General features: G+C 45.0%; 1 protein-coding gene across 1 annotated transcript in view; it reads left to right on the top strand.

Moving 5' to 3' along the window:
- The window catches only part of RHOJ (ras homolog family member J), a 71,874-nt gene that overhangs the window by 35,708 nt on the left and 17,344 nt on the right, over positions 1–18,822 (top strand). Inside the window, exon 2 of the mRNA XM_032789185.2 lies at positions 15,705–15,763. Within this exon, the coding sequence (XP_032645076.1) occupies positions 15,705–15,763 (59 nt within the window). The remainder of the gene's footprint in view (positions 1–15,704; positions 15,764–18,822) is intronic.

Genomic DNA, 18,822 nt, shown 5'->3' with positions numbered 1-18,822 from the left:
TCCTTTCAGCTCAGGCTTCCAGCCCCCTAGTCACTACACACAGGAGCAGGGCCTGGACACAACCTCACCACCCTCAGCCATAGCCCTTCGGAGGTGGAGCCCGTGAGCTCAGGGAGCCCAAATACTGTCCCTCTGGCTGCCTAGGATGGATCAACACAGGGGGCAGGTGAAGGAGCACCCTGGACCATATCCCCACTTCCACCTCTTTTTGGATCTACACTGGACCACCTAAGGTCTTTTCCTAATAAAAGGTTATTGTTCCCACTTACCTTCCTGGTCTTTGAAAAATGTCTTCACAGCATCAGGCAAATGACTGCCAGATACAATGTTTGGCAAATCATTGTAAGCAGTATGATAAATAGCAGCTAAAAGCTGGCACCTAAGACTGAATCATTACACATCTGCTCCCACTCCCAGGGAACACAGCATGGGAGTACTGCCCCTGCCCTCCGTAGCACCAGGGTCAGACTTCATCTCTTATGTATGCAGTAAAGTCAGTGTTGAAGTAAAGCTTAAGAGACCTGAACATGTAAGGCGCTAGAATGGAATTTGTTCAGACTTTATTATCCATCATCCTTCCCCATGTCTCTCTTGTTTCCCTTATGCCATGATTAAAAGGCTCAGATATACATTGATTCAATTTAGTGTGCCCAACGTGTTTCTGCTTTGTCAGGATAGGGAACAGCAGGTCAAATTCTGCTTTCAACTACCCTGTTGTAAACTTGGAGTAACTCCACTGTAGTCTACTATAGTAGATGCTGGAGTTACTCCAGATCTACACCAGTGCAGCTGAAAACAGAGTTTGGCCACAGATTCCTGGAGCAGGTGCACTTGATGATGTCTGATTAGCATGCCAAGATGTTCCTATGTGCACTTTCTTTCACTAATGCACTTGGCCCAAATGTGAATGTGGGAAACCTTATCATAAGGTAAATATGATGAATAAGATAAAACAAAGTTAAAACAAAGTCTCTATAATCGGTGTTTTGGGAATACATTCTGTTTTACATTCTTTGAACCTTAATCATATTTCTCTGTTATGGAAAGCATGAATTTCTGTCCCCTCCCATGCACTTCAGTGCTAGATTCATCTTCCTTAACCTTTTTATCTATCTCCGGTGCCTGTTTCCTTTGTACCTTGGCAAAAAAGAGTATCCAACTTTTCTTTGTTTAAATGTATTCAGTAATCATAGGAGGGGCAGATTGACAGCCCTGCAAACTGACGTCCTCAATCTACTCCCAGTCTCTCTCCAAGAAGATAGGTCATCCACACTGGGTGAGAGTCCAGGAGAGCTGAATTCAAGCACCATGTCCTTTCCTTGCCTCCTCTGCTGAAAGTGTGCTGATTAATGCTGGTGTGCTAATTGTCTCTAGGAAGCGGACACTAGGATCTAGACTGAGATCACCAAGTAACTCCATGCTGAACGCTAGCCATCTGACAGTGAGGACTTTTATTCGCTCCCAGCTAGGGGGCAATTCACACCAGACCTAGAGGTGAAAGACCCCAAGATCATTGCCAATCTGCTGAGCCATCGACTTTCCCTAAGCATTCAGTCAGCTAAACCTGCACAGGTATAAGCTAATAGCAGCTGCTTGGAATTAAAATGTTTTCTGGACTTGCATCACTGTACTCTTCAGCCTCCTATGTTTATAGACAGCTATTAACGATTATTGATAACTCTCAGTGGCACTTATCATGTTAAAGTGTTTGTTTGCTGCAGAATACTTGTAGCTGTCCAGAAATGCCTGTACAGCCCAGTCACAGATCTGGGTGAGCTCTCCCTGTTGGACACTCACTAGACTGCTGTAGGGGCTCTAAACTGAATCCCACCTGCCCTCCGCTTGCTGGGACTGGGCAGACTTTAGGCACTGTTCCTGGCTTTGGGGCTCTAGGCACATCTCCTGGTGTAGACCTCATGTCTGACACTCTTCTTGGGAATGGGGATCCCCACTGACCCTGTTGCCTCCGAGGCTCTGAACTAGTGCTATCTTCCCAAGCCTTCCCAGCAGCTCTTCCACATCCCCCAGAATCCCACCAACGGTGCAAGCCTTCTGGGTCACAGTTTGCTTCTTCAGGTGGAGCAGAACAAGGGATGGGGGAGAAGCTGTGGCTAGAGGCAGAGCTGGGCTGGGGTGGGGAGGGGGGAAAAGTGGAGCTGTGGCTGGGGGAGGAGTTGGGCTGAGGGGGGTGCTCCATCCTCACCCAGCCTGGGCCCTGCCACACACACCCTGAACGCTCCTTCACACACCCCTAGGGGGCGCACTCCACCATAGGAGACTACTGCACTTCAGACTCCCCAGATCCCCCCAGCCCCATGTAACGGAACCCACTGTATTTGCTCTGCCTACTGAGCCTAGCATGCCATTGTTAGGGGAAGCTAAATTCTCCTTTAGGAGAATTATGTTATGGCAAACAGTTGATTTCAATAGCCTTGACTGATCTTATCTCTGTTAAAAAGATAGAGCATCTGCTCTTTGGCAAACCAGGTCAGCTCTATGATCAGCTGAAAATATTAAGATTATTCAGAGTATCTACTATTGTTTCTTTAACAATCTGCTTGTTCTCCTTCTTTTGCGCCTAAAACCCAGCTCCAGAAAAATAGTTATTGTGCCATGGTGATGGAAGCATTATAAATACTTAGAAGAGCGATAAATATAGATTATTATTAACCCACACGCTGTTAGTTTCATTTTTGCACAGGCTCACGCTACAATCTCAGCCAAAATCTCCCCACCACCACCACCACCCCATTTCTGCAACATAAACAATTTGATCTCTCACAAGAGCACTTCCACTCCGTCCAGGTAAAGGTGCTACAGTTACCGTCCTTGTTTAGAGTTAGTCTTAGCATCTCTACTGCCCAGCTTTTGCAGATGTTCAGACTATTTACTGCTGCACTCATTCCTTTGTCCACCATCTGCTCTGATTTTACCACTATTACCTTTCATCGAGGGATTTTCCTGAATAACAGGACTCTCAGTTATAAATACCATTGAGACAAGGATGCCAGCACCAATGTGCAAACACCTCCAGTTCATGTGCCTAGACTGCCACAGCTACTACAAGACTCTCTGATAAAACACTCATGATCTACTGCTGTTTGAAACTCAGTGTGTGGCCGCTCAGTGTGTGGCAGGCTAGAGTGTCCTAGATTGACACCTCAGCTTGCTGTGCACTAAGTCTCTGTGTGGACATGCCCTAAAGATATAATTGTTCCTATATTCCCCAAACCTTGTAATCACATTAGCATTTCACTCTTGACAATACCGCGGTATAATATTTAAACACCCTAGGGCAGGATTACGAAGGGACTTGGGTATGTGAAAATCAAACCAGGCTATCTAACACTCCTTCCTCAGACAAAGTTACTTTGCTCAGGGATTGTTTAGTGCAGCAATATTGTAATTCCCTGGGGTGCAGTGGACATCCTCCGGTGCTGAATTTACAAATAATAAGGTCAATGGCTCTGATAAATCATCTTATTTCATTCTGTCTATAAATAACCCGCATCCCGGACTAGGAAGGAACTAGCTCATATTTTTAGTGTTGCATTTGTGTGTTGAAGGCTTTGGGAATTTCCATTCCCTTTCATCTATTTCTGGGCTAGATTTATGCTGTTTGCTCTTTCTAATCCATCTCCACTGCCTGTGTGTTCTTTGTCATGTAAGTTTGCCAACACCAAATTCCATGTGCTCCAGGCACTTTAAAAGATTTATAGCATTTGATATAAGCTGCTTGGACAAAAATGGTTAGCAGACTGGTCTCCTTTTATTAGCCTTCTCTGCACAGCACGTACCTAGCTGTGGAGAACTGGGAACAATTTATAGAGCTAAGGTCTTGTAAAACACAATGCTATGAGAAGACATACTCGGTGCAAGGCACATATTCTCTGAGGGGGTTGCACTGTCTAGATGAATCCATTTTTATTTGAGAACTGGATGACAGAGCTGTCAGTTGATGTAGGCCTGCTTTTCTAACCTGGCTGTAATGCAAGTTGAGGTGGCTGAGTTTCTCATTAACTCAGTCTGAATTCTCCAACTACTAAAACCAATACAAATATACAGCACACCACAGGGCAGGCATTCCTCATTACACTTATCATCATGCCTCTTTTGGTGCTTTTTAATTAAATCTGAAGGCGGTGGGAGGAGGGAGTTGGAACAAGCAGCCAATCAGCAGAGGAGAAAGAATACCCAGAAACCAAAAAAAGGTGTTGGGCAGTGATGACACCATGAGCACCCAAAGGTCCCCTGCAGCCACTGCTTCTTTCAGCATTGCCAATCCCAAGCATGTGAAAACCATGGCTCAGATCCCAAAAAATCATGAGATTTGGGGGGGCTCTTTTTATTTGCCTTCCAGTTTTTGGTCTTTAGGGTGTACCCAGATCCCATTTTCAAGCTTTTCTCAGCAGCAATGAAGGCTAGAAACAAACTTGTGAGGAAAAAATGAAAGCTGAGATTCTCACAGAATCACCTGACTCCAGGAGGTGAGGCTTAGGGGAAAAAAACAGATATTGTGTGATTCATGATAAAATCATCAGAGTTTTCATAAAGAGCCAAGGCATTGTTTGGAGTTATACACAGGGAATACCAAGCAGGTGGGGGGAAGTAATGTTACCCCTAGATATGGTATTGGTGAGACCATGACTGGAATACTGTGTTCAGTCCTGGTTTCCGCACTTTAAAAAAGATGTTGAAAAACTGGAAAGCGTTCAGAATAAAGCTACAAACATGATTCAAGATCTGGAAAACATGCCTTATACTGAGATACTAAAAAAGCAAATTCTATTTAGTTAGGTCAGACGTAATGTAGTTAGGTCAGATGCAACAATCCCCTCTGGCCTTAAAACCTCTGTGAATCTGAAGGCAGAAGCAATAACCTCAATAAGCCAAAAGCTACATCTAGGGGTTACGATATAGCTAAATCCACTTCTGGAAAATGTTAACCACCAAAGATGTGTACGATTTGTCGTTTTGACATTATATGGTTACAAGAACAATTAAAGAAAGACTGTTAGTTCAGTTTATACCCAAAATTCTGATTTTAGGCCAATTAAGGTGCAAAGTAACATGCTTGTGGTCTTTCCTTCAAAAAAGATTACTCTGAAGTTGCAGGCTTTAAAACTGTGACAGGAACCAATCTACCACAATACAATCTTGTTTTATTTTAAGGGAACAAAGTGGGAACACAGCTCAAGCAACCCATGAGTTAATTTCCTGGTGACGATTCAAACATACAGAAGTAATGAACGATTACTATTGCAGGCTGACTATTGCAAACCAATGGATCTTGGAGGCTCTCTGACTGTGAGCACAGGAACCCAATAACTCCTATTCCTGTCTGGGGTTCATTTGCAATTAGATGTTTTAATATTGCATTCAATGAGAGCAAAGGAAATATTTATAAAGGAGGAAGGATACAGAAGCAGGGGAAGAAAGACAAAGCACACGCCTGGGAGTCAGCAGGGATTAGCGCTAAATTGACCTGCTTGTTACCCTTTTCTTGAATGGCATGCAGCAAGTCAGTCGGTCCAGGTTTTTCAAAATGGCCTCTAATTCCAGGTGCCCAGCTGCAGACCCATAAGAATCTGATTTTCAGAGGTGCTGGTGTTTACTCTTGAAGTGTACATGACCATGATGCTTAATCGACATAGCCAGGGATCTAGTAGACCTCTGTCTGCCAAGTTCACCACCCAAAAGCTACAAAACCATTCAATCATCATGATTTGGCCAGAGCAGCTAGTAGATGAAAATTTACCTTTGTTTATATATTGTTATCCCAAAACTTATGAAGCTCCAGTTCACGCTTCTGCAAATGAGTCTGTATTACAGAGGTTCTCAAACTGGGGGTTGAGACCACTCAGGGGGTCGCGAGGTTATTACATGGGAGGTCGTGAGCTGTCAACCTCCACCCCAAACCCCGCTTTGCCTCCAGCATTTATAATGGTGTTAAATATATAAAAAAGTGTTTTAAATTTAAAAGGGGCGGGGGTCGCACTCAAAGGCTTGCTGTGTGAAAGGGGTCACCAGTAAAAGTGTTTGAGAGCCACTGCTAGATCACATCTAATGACTTGATAACACTTATATGCTGGTTTTGGTTTACTGAAATAATTCAGGATGGTCTAAGAACAGCTGGTGCAAGAGCAACAGGCAACAGTAGATTAATAGCAGAATATAAACCAACAGCAGGGTTTATGAACCTGGAAAAGCAGCTGAAACCTAAGTTCCCTCTAAGCTATGCAGCAGGTTATCAAGGCTCTGCAGCTGCAGAGACCTGGACTAGAGAGTGGTACGGGGCATGCAGGGCTGTGGCGGGGAGAGGCACCTCTCTCCCTCCCCCAGACCCGGCCCCAGAGCTGCCGCGGTGGGGACAGGCACCTCTCCCCCGGCCTCAGAGCTGCCGTGGTGGGGATAGGCAGTCTCTCCCAGCCCTCGGCTGCTGAGGCAAGAGAGGACTGGAGGGAGTCCTCTCTCCCCGACATAGTGACAGGGCAGCCTGCACCCCAAACTCCTCATTCCTGGGCCCATCCCAGAGCCCGCACCCCCCAGAGGAGCCCTCACTCCCTCTCAGCCCAACCTTCTGCCCCAGCCCTGAGCCCCCTCCCGCACTCTGAACCCCTCATCCCCAGCCCCACCCCAGAGCCCAAACCCGCCTCCACCTCAATGGTCTGCTCCAGCCCTTGAGCCCCCTCCCACACTCTGAAACTCTCAGCCCCACCCCCACCACACATCACCTCCATACTATGCACATAAAATTCATGCCACACATGGATGTAAAAAATTGGAGGGAACATTGGCTGCAGCTCATAGATATGCTACTTGCTGTAGTCACTGCTATGACCACTGTCTACAGAATGGACATGCTGAGTCATCGCTCACACTGCAGAGGCATGCAGCTCATGCCCTAGCAGGAGCTGTGAGATCTTCACTGGAAGAATCAACTAATTCACCTCTGATGTCTGTTTCACAAGCACCATGTCCATGACATGATGGAAGTTCTATTACCAGAACATCACAATGCAGGCGTTATGTTACACAAGTGTAAGCCTTCTGCCAGGTGGAGTTGGCAGTGACAAGGGATGGGTTCAATATCTAGGGGTTCCTTTTTAACAATACAACTCACAACCAGCTTGAGCCCCTACCCAGTAACCTGGGAAAATGACACACCACACCGGGAACCTCGAGTACTTCCCCTCTTGTAAGCACTCAGTCGGTGTGTAGAAAAAAAAAGTTTTAATAAAAAGAGGAAAGTAACCCAACATTAATTTGGGAAAGTGCCACAAGCGTGATTCAGAAGCATATGACCAAAACACCCACCCCAAAGTATGTTGGGCAGTGTCCTTTGCCTCAGGTTCTCACCTTGCAGCAAAAAAGTCCAACAAATAAAAGTTCCTCTAATGTGCCCCTCCCCTCACTGCACCCCACTCACAGCTGTTGTCCTTGTTCAGTGAAGACCCAGAGTTCAGAGATGCAGTCACATGAAATCACCTCCTACCCTGGCCAGAGGGCAGGGGAGAAAAGCACCTTGGCTGCTCTGCCATCACTCACTCCACCACTGCCACCTCTGGATGTTTTGAGGCCCTAGCACTTAACACAGCTCTCAGTGATTTCATCTGTTAATGGGGGAGCCTCACTACTAGTGTGAGCTGGGTAGTCTCCTTCAGTAGAGAAACTATCCCATAGCAGGTCTAATGCTTAGACCTGGTTACTTTCTTTTACCTGTAAAGGGTTAACAAAGGGAACCAAACACCTGACCAGAGGACCAATCAGGAAACCGGATTTTTCAAAGCTCAGGGGAGGGAATGTTTTGGCTCTGGTGGTCTGTGGCTCTCAGCTTAGGAGGGGGATCGTTTTTTATCTTCAAGCTAATCTTCAGTTAAAGTTGTATAAGTACAAAGGTAGAAAAAAATAGGCTGTTATTGGGGGGTTTTGTATTAGCATGTGTGAGGTCTGAAATTGTTTAATGGTAATTCTTTTTGGATAAGGCTGTTTATTCACTATTTTAAGATTGAAAACCTGTGATTATGTCAACTTGATACAGGAAGAATTTTTAGGTCGGTTTTTCTTTTTTTTATATAAAGTTTTCTTTTTAAGACTTGTTTGAGTTTTTTCCTCTCTGGGTAGGCTAAGGAATGAAGGGGAGGGAAATTCTCTTTGTATTAGATCTATGGAGGGTGAAGCTCTGCAGCACCAGGGAATCGGTGGGAGGGAGAAGCTACGGGGGAAGAGAGATAGGATCTTTTCTGTTTCCTTGTATTTGGTTGTCTCTTTGTGGAAGAGAAGAGACATGCTTCTTGGTATTGTGATGTAAAGAGGTTGCATCAGTAACTCTCAGGTTAGCCAGAAAGGAAAGCCTGGGAGGGGTAAAAGGAGGGGGGAATGGGTTATTTCTCCTTGTTTTAGGAATCCAAGGGATTTGGGTTCTTGGGGTCCCCCCAGGGAAGGTTTGGAGAGACCAGAATGAGACAGGCACTGTAATCCTCTGTCTGGTGGCAGCAAGATCAAATCTAAGCTGGTAATTAAGCTTAGAGGGGTTCATGCAGGCACCCAGATTTCTGGAAGCTAAGGTCCAGATTTGGGAATGTTTATGATAGAGCTGGGTAGTCTCCTTCAGTAGAGAAACTATCCCATAGCAGGTCTAATGCTTAGACCTGGTTACTAGCAGTTTCACCTCTAGTGATCCACAACAAAAGACTTTCAACTGAGTCTTAACCAGCTGTGTCATTACAGAATAGAGAGGATGACAATCAAATGGTGCCTAGGACCCCACTGCCAAGTAAAGGCATCTGTCCCCACCTTCTTTCATCTCCACTGAGCTTTGGCACCTGTCCCCTGCTTAGTGAGTACAGTTCAGGTGACAGTGAACCCTTCAATCAGGCCATGCCAAGCATAGTTCTGCTTCCCTTGATTCATATAACACTTTATTACCTCTCCCCTGACCCCAATAACAAACTGATTTGCAATCCAGTACCAGCCAAAAGTGATCGTTTGGGCAAAGCGACTCCATCATGGTGTGCATCTAGACAGAGTGGCAAGTATCAGAGCGGTAGCCGTGTTAGTCTGAAAATTTCCACTACATTCATCTGATGAAGTGGGTATTCACCCATGAAAGCTCATGATCCAAAACGTCTGTTAGTCTATAAGGTGCCACAGGATTCTCTGCTGCTTTCGACAGAGTGGGTGTGTCTATGCAAATGAGGTCAGTTCCTGAAGTCTTCTCCCCCACCTCACTAATAAATGTCAGGTGAGAGCCCATTCAGACCCTGCTTAAACAAGTGTCAGAAGACCTCCCAATTATTTGAATTGTTAATGATTTGTAATCCCCAGGCAAAGCCAGAATTCAGGGTACAGCAGACTATCTGCATTCTGATTTAAATTCATGTCAATAAACCAATTCTACTAGTGGGAGAGGAATATGTTACATAGTGGTAATGAATTCAAGAAAGATATTTCCTCAGATGATGAGAAGAAATGAAAGATTTTTCAACAAAAAATGAGGAGGAAAAACTGCACCTAAACTTGGGAGAAGAAAAAGAGAGAGATGACTCATGCTACATAGCAACCTGCCATAGAATCAGGAATGGACAGAAAATCCAAACAGAGACAGGGATTAAAACTCCAAGTGCATGGTGTAGCCTGGGAAGACTGAGGGGAAAGTTTTCAAAAAATAGTCTAAGACTCAGTGACTTTCAGTGCTACTGATTTCAGTGGAATTTAGACACACTTGAAAATTTTACTCTGTGCTAATTTAATGGTAGATTCCTAAGAGGTATCTGTCTCATTTACACTTTGACTACAATTCTATAGTTTGTCATGCTAACACCATATTATTAAATTGAATAGAAACCTGTGTGCCTTGCACCACCTTACCTGTCTGCCAGAAAGGTAATGGAATGGCCTGGGTCATTTTTTGTCCATGATTTCTGTAGATGAAAAAAACAACAAATAAGGTGGCTGTTGCTGACTTGCAGCTGATGTGTCTGAGGGCTTGTCTACACTACAAAATTAAGACAACTTTATCTATTTCAACCTCGAGCCCCCGAATTCATGAAGTCGATTGAGCATGGTGTGGCCACGCACACTGTCTCGATGGAGTGCATCCTCACTAGCAGCACCTGCATCGATGCACAAAGCAGTGCATCATGGGTAGCTATCCCAAAGTGCAACTTGCTGCAGTGTGTTTTTGGGAAGTTTGTGCAATGCCTCCTGGGACCAAAACATTGTCGCACGGGAGAATGGGAACATTGCATCAGCATCCCATGATGCACTGTGCTCCCTCCCTCACATCAACAGCAAACAAACCACTGGCTTAGTGGTTTTCGTGCCTTAAAACCTCCGCGCATATGCCATAACCCCAGAAGCATGGATCCAGTTCAGCTGTGTGCTCTTGCTATGAGCATCTCAAACACCTTGCGCCTTCTCCTGCAGTGTTTCCAGAGCCGAAGTAGGGTCTGCAGTGTGGAACACAGCGATATCCTGCAAGCAGCCCTGTTGCAAGCCTTTGAAAAAAACAATTTACAGTTGCTGATGGCAGTCACAGAGCAGCTGCACTTTTGAGCACTGTTTCTGATCTCGTGAAACAAGCACTGGCTGGTGGGACCACATCGTTTTGCAGGTATGGGATGACGAGCAATGGCTGCAGAACTTTTGAATGCGGAAGGCCACCTTCCAGGAACTTTGTGCAGAGCTTTCTCTTGCCCTGCAGTTCAGCAACACAAAAATGGGAGCTGCTCTGACAGTGGAGAAGTGAGTGGCGATCGCTATTTGGAAACTTGCAACACCAGACAGTTACCAGTCAGTGGGGAATCAATGTGGAGTACGTAAATCAACCGTGGGAGCTGCTGTGCTCCAAGTGTGCAGGGCCATTAATCGACTTCTGCTACAAAGGGTAGTAAGTCTGAGAAATGTGCAGCACATAGCAGATGGTTTTGCCGCAATGGGGTTCCCTAATTGTGGTGGGGAGATAGATGGCACACTTATCCCCATCGTGGCACCAGACCCCCTTGCCAAAGAGGACATAAACCAAAATGGATACTTTCCAATGGTGTTACAAGCACTGGTGGATCACAGGGGGTATTTCACCGACATCAGCATAGGACGGTCAGGAAAGGTTCATGACGTGTGCATCTTTAGGAACTCGGGTCTGTTAAAAAAGCTGCAATCTGGGACTTTCTTTCCAGATGACAAAATTAACATGGATGACATTGAGATGCCTATAGTTATCCTGGGGGACCTAGCCTACCCTGTTGCTACCATGGCTAATGAAGCTATACACTGGCTGTTTGAACAGCAATAAGGAATGGTTCAACTATAGGCTCAGCAAGTGCACAATGGTGGGTGAATGTGCCTTTGGTCATTTGAAAGGGCGCTGGAGAAGTCTATTAACAAAGCTGGACCTTAGTGAGGAGAACAGCCCCATGGTTATAGCTGCCTGCTGTGTGCGCCATAATATCTGTGAAAAAAGAGGGGACATTTTTCACAGGGGTGGGCAGTTGAAACAGATCACATGGCAGCCATTTTTGAGCAGCCAGGCACCAGGGCAATAAGAAGAGCACAGCAAGGAGAGCTGCATATCCATGAGACTTTGAAAAGCCATTTCAAAAATGAGTCACAGTAATGTGAGCTGCTTGTCTGCATTGTGCTTTCCCAAACCTTCCCCTGGCCTGTATCACTGTCCCTGTAAAGCCAACCCTCCGCCCGAGCCCACTGCTTCTAATCAATAAAGAACGTTTATTTCTCGAATCCATTTACTATATTGAACAAACATAGGTAAAGAGGGAGAACAGAAAGAAAAGGTAACCTTGTCAAGTTGGAACAGGGGAAACATTTTCAGCTGTGTAACATAACAAGCATTCTAGACCATCAAAGGTCTGTGAATGGGCACCTTCTATTCCTTGTACTCCTGCCCCCCCCCCCCCCAAGTTAAGTGAAAGAGATCATGGACTTTTCGCCCATGCCTCATGGAATGCTTGGGAGAGGGTAATTCTGCACCAGGTGTTGCTAGCTGGCTGTCCACCAGGGGTCTACAGAGGGACTCTACCCTCCTGCTTCTGTTCCTGCAGTTCAACCAGAGGCCTCAACATGTCTGCTTGGTCCCTCATAATCCGAAGCATCTCATCCTGCACTGCACGCTCTCGCTCACTGGAAGCTTTCCTGCTCTCCATGTCCATGTCTAACTTGTCAGACAACGAAAACCTCCATGCTCTCAGCTCTGCATCAGTTGTCCTGGAGGCATTTGTTATCTCGGTGAACATGTCTTCCTGCATTCTCTTTCTCCTCCTTCTAATCATTGAAAGTCTGCTTTCGGTGTTGGTGACCCACCGCAGGACACATTTCAAGCTGTCAGTCAGGGGGAAAAAATAAAGAAGCCATTATACAAGAATAAAATATGTCCATAGCAAGGCCATTTTCATAAAAAAAAAAACACCCTTATTACAGTAGGTGCAAGCTATAACCTAATCAGAATCCGTAGCCATTCACTATGCCATTTTGCTACTCCAGCCATGGTGAGTAACCCCCCTCCACCTTCCCCTGGGTCATGGGTGACCACACTTTTAATGAAGTTTATGGCAGGCTCATGTTGGGAGCACAGGTAGCTCATCGAACAATGGCCCTTCCCCATAGCACTAAAGCTGTTTTCACTCCCAAATTGCAGAATCTTTCATGAGGTGCCCCAGTCTCCTATCAGCCATTTTAAACTACTTGCCGACCCATGCTAAGCACAGTAAAGGCACATTAGCAGCCAAGTGGTTTGGCAATCTGGAATGTCAGGGGTGGGTCTACATGCCCCTTTTATCTGTGTAAAAGCACTTTTAATGAGAACTTCCCTCGTTTCCCCTAGGCAACCCTATGTGATATCAGTCTCCTGACGGTCACAGAGGCAGAAAGGAAGGAGATGCTGCACGTGTCTTTGTATAGACTGGCGGCTTCCTTCGATCTAACTATGTACTGTAGAACTGGCCTTATTTATTTCAGTCCAAGTTCTAAACATAACACTGAGGGCTAGATCCTTGACCACCACCTCTTTCCAGGTATTACTGCTCAGGTAGTGCAATGCTGATACAAAACTCCCCTAAGTGGATGGGTGGTGAACCCCTGAGTGGTGTCAGATTAACATGGCCAGCTCTGCTCTTGCCTCAGGGGGACATTCCGTGGTAGACCAGTGGCAGAAAAGTGTAGCTGAAGCACATCGCACACCAATGGGCTTGGGCTAGTAAAGCATCCTCAAGGGAGCTGTTGCAGCAACATTTAGGCTCCTTCAAGTTATGTTGGAGGCCACACCAGCCCCCAGCTCCCCTGAATGCAGCATGAAAAATGGCTTTGAGCTGCTTCTCCATCCCTCTTAGTTCCTGTACCAGCCACAGACAAGGTGGAACCGAGAATCTGGTCCTCACTATTCTAGCAGTATGATCCATTGTATTTTACATGAGGTGGTCAGCTTCATTAAGTTTATACCCTCATTAAGCTACCCAATTGTTTTGCAAGCTAGTAAACCTGCTGAATAACCAACTTGTCCAACAACATTGACAGAGATTTCTAAGGGTAACAGATGGCATCCCAAATTATGCCCTGTATAGGGGTACACTTACTGCTGTGACACCTCTTCATGGCTACATCTAGGGAATAACTCTATCCCAGTTTGATGCCCCCTTTGGTCTCTCACTCATGCTGCATCCCTGGTCACGCTCCAGGAGTTGCTGTGCTTCCTCTTTGTGAACCGGGATGCTCCCTCTTAGTGGCTTGGCCTTCCAGCCGTGGCACTATGTGTTTTCACTCTTCTGGGGTTTTGAAGTCTCTCCATATAAACTGTCTCAGGTCCAGCTCACCGTCCAGACTGTGCCACTTCCCCAGTGGCTGGTAGGGGAACCTGGGCTCATCCACTACTCTGGGTTCCAGCCTAGGACCCTCTAATCAGAGACCAAGATCTGCACTGTCCTGAACCTTGACACCATTTCCCTGGGACTCTTGCTTCACCACCTCTCCAGATACACCCTACCCTCAGGGCCAAGATCCCAGGGTTTTCCTGCTTAGCTGGGTGCCATCCTCCATTAGTGATTGTTTATCAAGCCTAATTCTCCCTCAGGTGTTTCTTATCAGGTTAACTGGCATCTTCTGAGCCTCATCAATGCTTCCCAGTTTAGTATGGGGTCAACAGCCTACCACAGTTCCCCATGGCAGCAAAAATTAATTTCTGAAATGCTGTGGGTACTTTTCATCTGCAAAAGACCCATCATGTAAAATCATCAGCTAGGGCCTATGTGATGATTTCAAGTCCCATATTTTCTCAGTGTTAACTATTAATCTTTCCTTGAACTTATTAATTTTAGAATATGACTAGCAAAAAAGTATCAAAGATAGCCCTCCCCAGCCACATCTCCAGCATGCATCAGTGTCCCTTCGCCTGCACTTTTTAAGACATCCTGGTATCCCGTACACCAAGTGAATAATTTTGAACAACATTGTTCTGAGATGTGACTCTCCTGATACATGCTTAAAATCTTTTCCTACTAACTAAGGGGGGATTGAATTCCCAATTCTCTCCCCACACGGAGCTTTAATGATTTAAGCATATTAGCTGGGTAACTAAACTCTATTAAAGTAGACAACATTTTTAGATGAAATTATGTTGATAAGAGAGATCAAATTATAAAAAATATTGTTGAAAAGTTCCGCTGAAATCAATGGTAAAACTCCAGTTGACTTTAATGAGCTTTGGATCAGGCCCAGAGAGCCAGTGTTGAATTTGACCCTAAGAGCATGTGTGCTGAAGTACAGATCATTAAATCAAGTCTCCATCCCTATTATAAAATCTGGTGAATATTCTGGAAAACGTTTGACCCCCCAAGATTACCCTCCTGTTTTCAAAGGGTGCATGAAGCACAATAATTTGTAACACTATCACTGTATTAACTGGTATTGAACATCATTGCATTCAAAAAGGAGAGACTGAGCAAAAAAGTAATGCATTTGCACTGATCCAGACTGAGGGCTGCCCAGTTCCAAATGCATCATTGTTTCACAGCTCTGGAATTAAGAAAGAAAAAAAGTCTGAACAGAGAAAATACCAAGACCAGACATAACCCAAACAGACTTGGTGGGGAGGAAGGTTCCCTGTGCTTTGGACTCCTAATGACTTGCTGGTATCAGCTGGTGGTCTCATAGAGGTTAGCAAATGTCCTTAGATCTCTGAATACCCAAACAGCAGCAGTGCTTGCATTGTGTCTGTCTCAGCGGTTCTCCAACTGTGGGTTGGGACCCCAAAGTGGGTCACGACCCAGTTGTAATGGGGTCGTCAGGGTCTGGCGTTAGACTGGCTTCAGCCCAGGTTACAGGCTCCCCTCCCTTGGGCTTTGACTTTGGCCCACTGCCCAGCATGGTGGGGCTCAGGTTTTGGCTCAGGCTTTTCCTCCCCCTCACCCAGGATCATGTAGTAGTTTTTGTTGTCAAAAGGGGGGGGCTGTCACAATGCAATGACGTTTGAGAAACCCTGATCTATCTATCAAGAGATGAGAGCTCAACCACCTGCTTTTGTTGTGACCTTAGGTTGCCTTCATTTTGAGATGATTGTCAGCTTAGTTTAGGGTTCACATGGTAAGGCGCATGCTAATCTGCTTTGCGCTAGGTTACATAGTTAAAAAGTGTAAAATCATAACTACTGGCTGGAGCTTGTGTCTCACAACCTCTCTGTTGTTTCTCTCTTCCAGTGACTGTGACTGTCGGAGGCAAGCAGCACTTGCTGGGGCTATATGATACTGCAGGGCAGGTAAATTGTTTTACCTTCTTTCCCTTTCTGATTTTTATTACACACATTTTTCCATATAAAAACAGCATCAGTGCTATTTTATGATGGCTGAACTGATTACCCGTTTCTTATGGAGAGATTTCAGCACAAAAAACATGCCACAGACTGAATTTTTCTAACTAAAAATATAACCAGGCTAAACTATTAGGTCTTTTACACCTCTGACTTCTGCCACAGGCACAGAGCTCTCTAGTCAACAATTACTAACGGTTTTCATGTAGCAGCAGCTGAGATACAGCCAATATTTCCTATCCTAAATATAGAAAATAGCAAATATCCAATACAAGTCTGTGTGGTAACTCTCAACAGCTATTAACTTTTAAATGGCAAGCACTGTAGGTAAACTTCAACAGATACCTACTAGTGAAAGACGGTCACTTACAATATAGCCTCCAACGTCTATGCCCAGTCTAAACTTACATAATGCAATTTATGAGGCTTTTACCACTTCCCTTGCCAGACTATTCCCTGGTCTAACAAACGTTATTTTGAGAAGAGTACATGTACCTAAACTGCTGTGTCTGTCCCAGTAATCCAAATTAATTAACCCAGAAAAAATGTAGAGATTTTTTTATTAAGCATCTCATTCTCTTGCTGGTGAATCTTCCTTTGTTTACATTGTTGGGTCTGCAAGATCCTAAGGGTACATCCAGACTACTCGCTGTATCGGTGGGTAGTGATCAATTTTTGGGGGATCAACATATTGCGTCTCATCTAGATGCGATATATCGATCCCCGAACACGCTCCCGTCAACTCCAGAACTCCACAGGAGTGAGCGGCAATAGCAGAGTCAACACGGGGAACCGCGGACGTCGATCCCGCGCAGTGAGGACGGGAGGTAAGTCGGAATAAGATACTTCGACTTCCTGTAGCTGAAGTCGCGTATCTTACATCGACACCCCCCCCCAGTGTAGACCAGGCCTTAGGGAAGCAGCATCTAGTACTACAAAGAGGCCTTTTCTTAGCAACTGTGGAATTAAGACAATGGCGACGCCAGTTTATAAACTTTGCCCTTTCATTCTTCTCTCCGCTATATCAGTCATAGGGGAACACTGTTATTCCACGGAACATCACGGAATACTCTCTATTCTCAATCATTGTGTCCACACAGAACTTGCACTGGTTTAACTAAATCGGTTTAGATATCCCACCTTGAGTTAAACCACTGCAATGTTCTCATGTAGACAAGCCTGTGTCATCATCATTTCACCAGCCATTTGGAAGCATCCTTTCCCAAAGTTAACTTGTCTGAAAGGAGAGCACTGGGACCTTAGTCAGTGCCACAGAAGTCAGTAGAAAAGCTTCAGTTGATTTCAATCGACATTGGATAAGGCCCTGGATTAGCTGGTGCTTCCAGCTCAGAAAACAAGCAGGAAACCTACAACTATTGCCCTTGAACACAATAGGCATGAAAAGCACCATGACTTGTCATTGGGGGGCACTGTTGCCTGAAGTGCAGAGGGCCCACACAAAGTTCTAGGCACCATGTGGGTTTCACATCAACCCTGACTGCATTTGTATGCACATCTTACCAATGTGTATGAAACTGTCATTTTTGATTGGATAAGACTCACATGAACTGGTAGCCAACTTTCTTCAGTACTGAGCCTCACCTCTGCTTGATGGTCCAGCAAAGGCCAACTCTAGGAAACTTCAGGGCATGGCACAGATATATTAGGACTTGATCCTTCAAATGCTGCCAGGCATAATAAACGTAGTAGCAGACGCCACACTACTGAGAATACTGTTACACAGATTAATAATATTCAGAGACCCCAAGCACTGCAGAGAAACAGATGGTCACTACAATACGCACTACACCTATAGTAGGGGCTTGCAAGATTGGGTCCCTTCTGGTTTTGCTTTTGCCTGATTTGTATTTTGTCGATTTTATTCCTTCCACACTGACTGCTCCTATTTCTGTAGGCAGCACCAGTTACTGAGGGCTATCTATAGCAGCTAGTTTTATATCCGTTATGGTTTGTTTATCCTTTTTTAATAGCTGATCTAAAAATAATGAACTGAAATAGACTACCTACAAATCAATACTAAAAATAACTAATATAGATTGTGAGCCACACTCTAGGCCCAAGCAGATGCCTAACTATAGTAAGACAAGCCCACACAGCCTGTTGCATGGCCACACCCCACAGTCACATATACTGAGAGGCAGGTGATCCAATGCATAGGATCAGCTGGATTCTAGTTCCAGCTCCACCACTAGATGCATCACCTTAATATGCTTCCCTTTCCACTCCTCCCCCCATGCCTCAGCTTGTCTAAAATGTAAGCTCCTCAGGGCAAGGTCTGCCTGTGAGTATGTTTGTGTTACCTAGCACAATAGGGTCCATATATATTTGTCAGTGCATCTAGGCACTACCATGCTACAAGTAATAATAATAACCTATTACATAATTGCACATGCAATCAGGGAATGTACACATTCAATTACCCAATTTGCACAGGCAAAGGATCATTCATTCACCTAGATGCAGGATTCTGGCTGTGCTCACATTTTGCGCCCTTCTGCAGGGCTGTGAAAATCTGGCCAGAATTTTATTCATGCCTGAGTTTACCACTTCTGTCAGGCTAATCCAGAACCTTAACATTATTTTAACATGTTTTGTGTATACTCCACCAGTCACCCACTCTGTCAACAACACTTCCTTTTATTCATTTTCCCGAGCACTAAGCTATAAATCTAGCTGACAGAAATGTGTTTCTCCCTCTTGACAATCATTTTGCCATCTCTCGTGATGAAGTTCAAGTTAGCCCAGGCATGCCTGTCTCCAAGTGACATTCATTGACTGTAACTGACTTGTCGGAACCATTTTCATTTTAGATTTCAGTGCAAAAGGGATGGTCATTGAGTCAAGACATTACAGAGCATGAATCACTTTGTGATTAATAGATCATATCTTAACGGAGTCCAGAAGGTTGCTCTTTCCCACATGCTGTTGCAGGAATGACAGCTCATATGGGTTCACTATCCCCGACACACACACACCTCCTTCAGTTG

Source organism: Chelonoidis abingdonii, chromosome 4 (assembly GCF_003597395.2).
Source record: "Chelonoidis abingdonii isolate Lonesome George chromosome 4, CheloAbing_2.0, whole genome shotgun sequence".
Lineage (NCBI taxonomy): Eukaryota > Metazoa > Chordata > Testudines > Testudinidae > Chelonoidis > Chelonoidis abingdonii.
The sequence above is the reverse complement of the archived record's forward strand: the minus strand, read 5'-3'. Positions and strand labels throughout refer to the sequence as shown.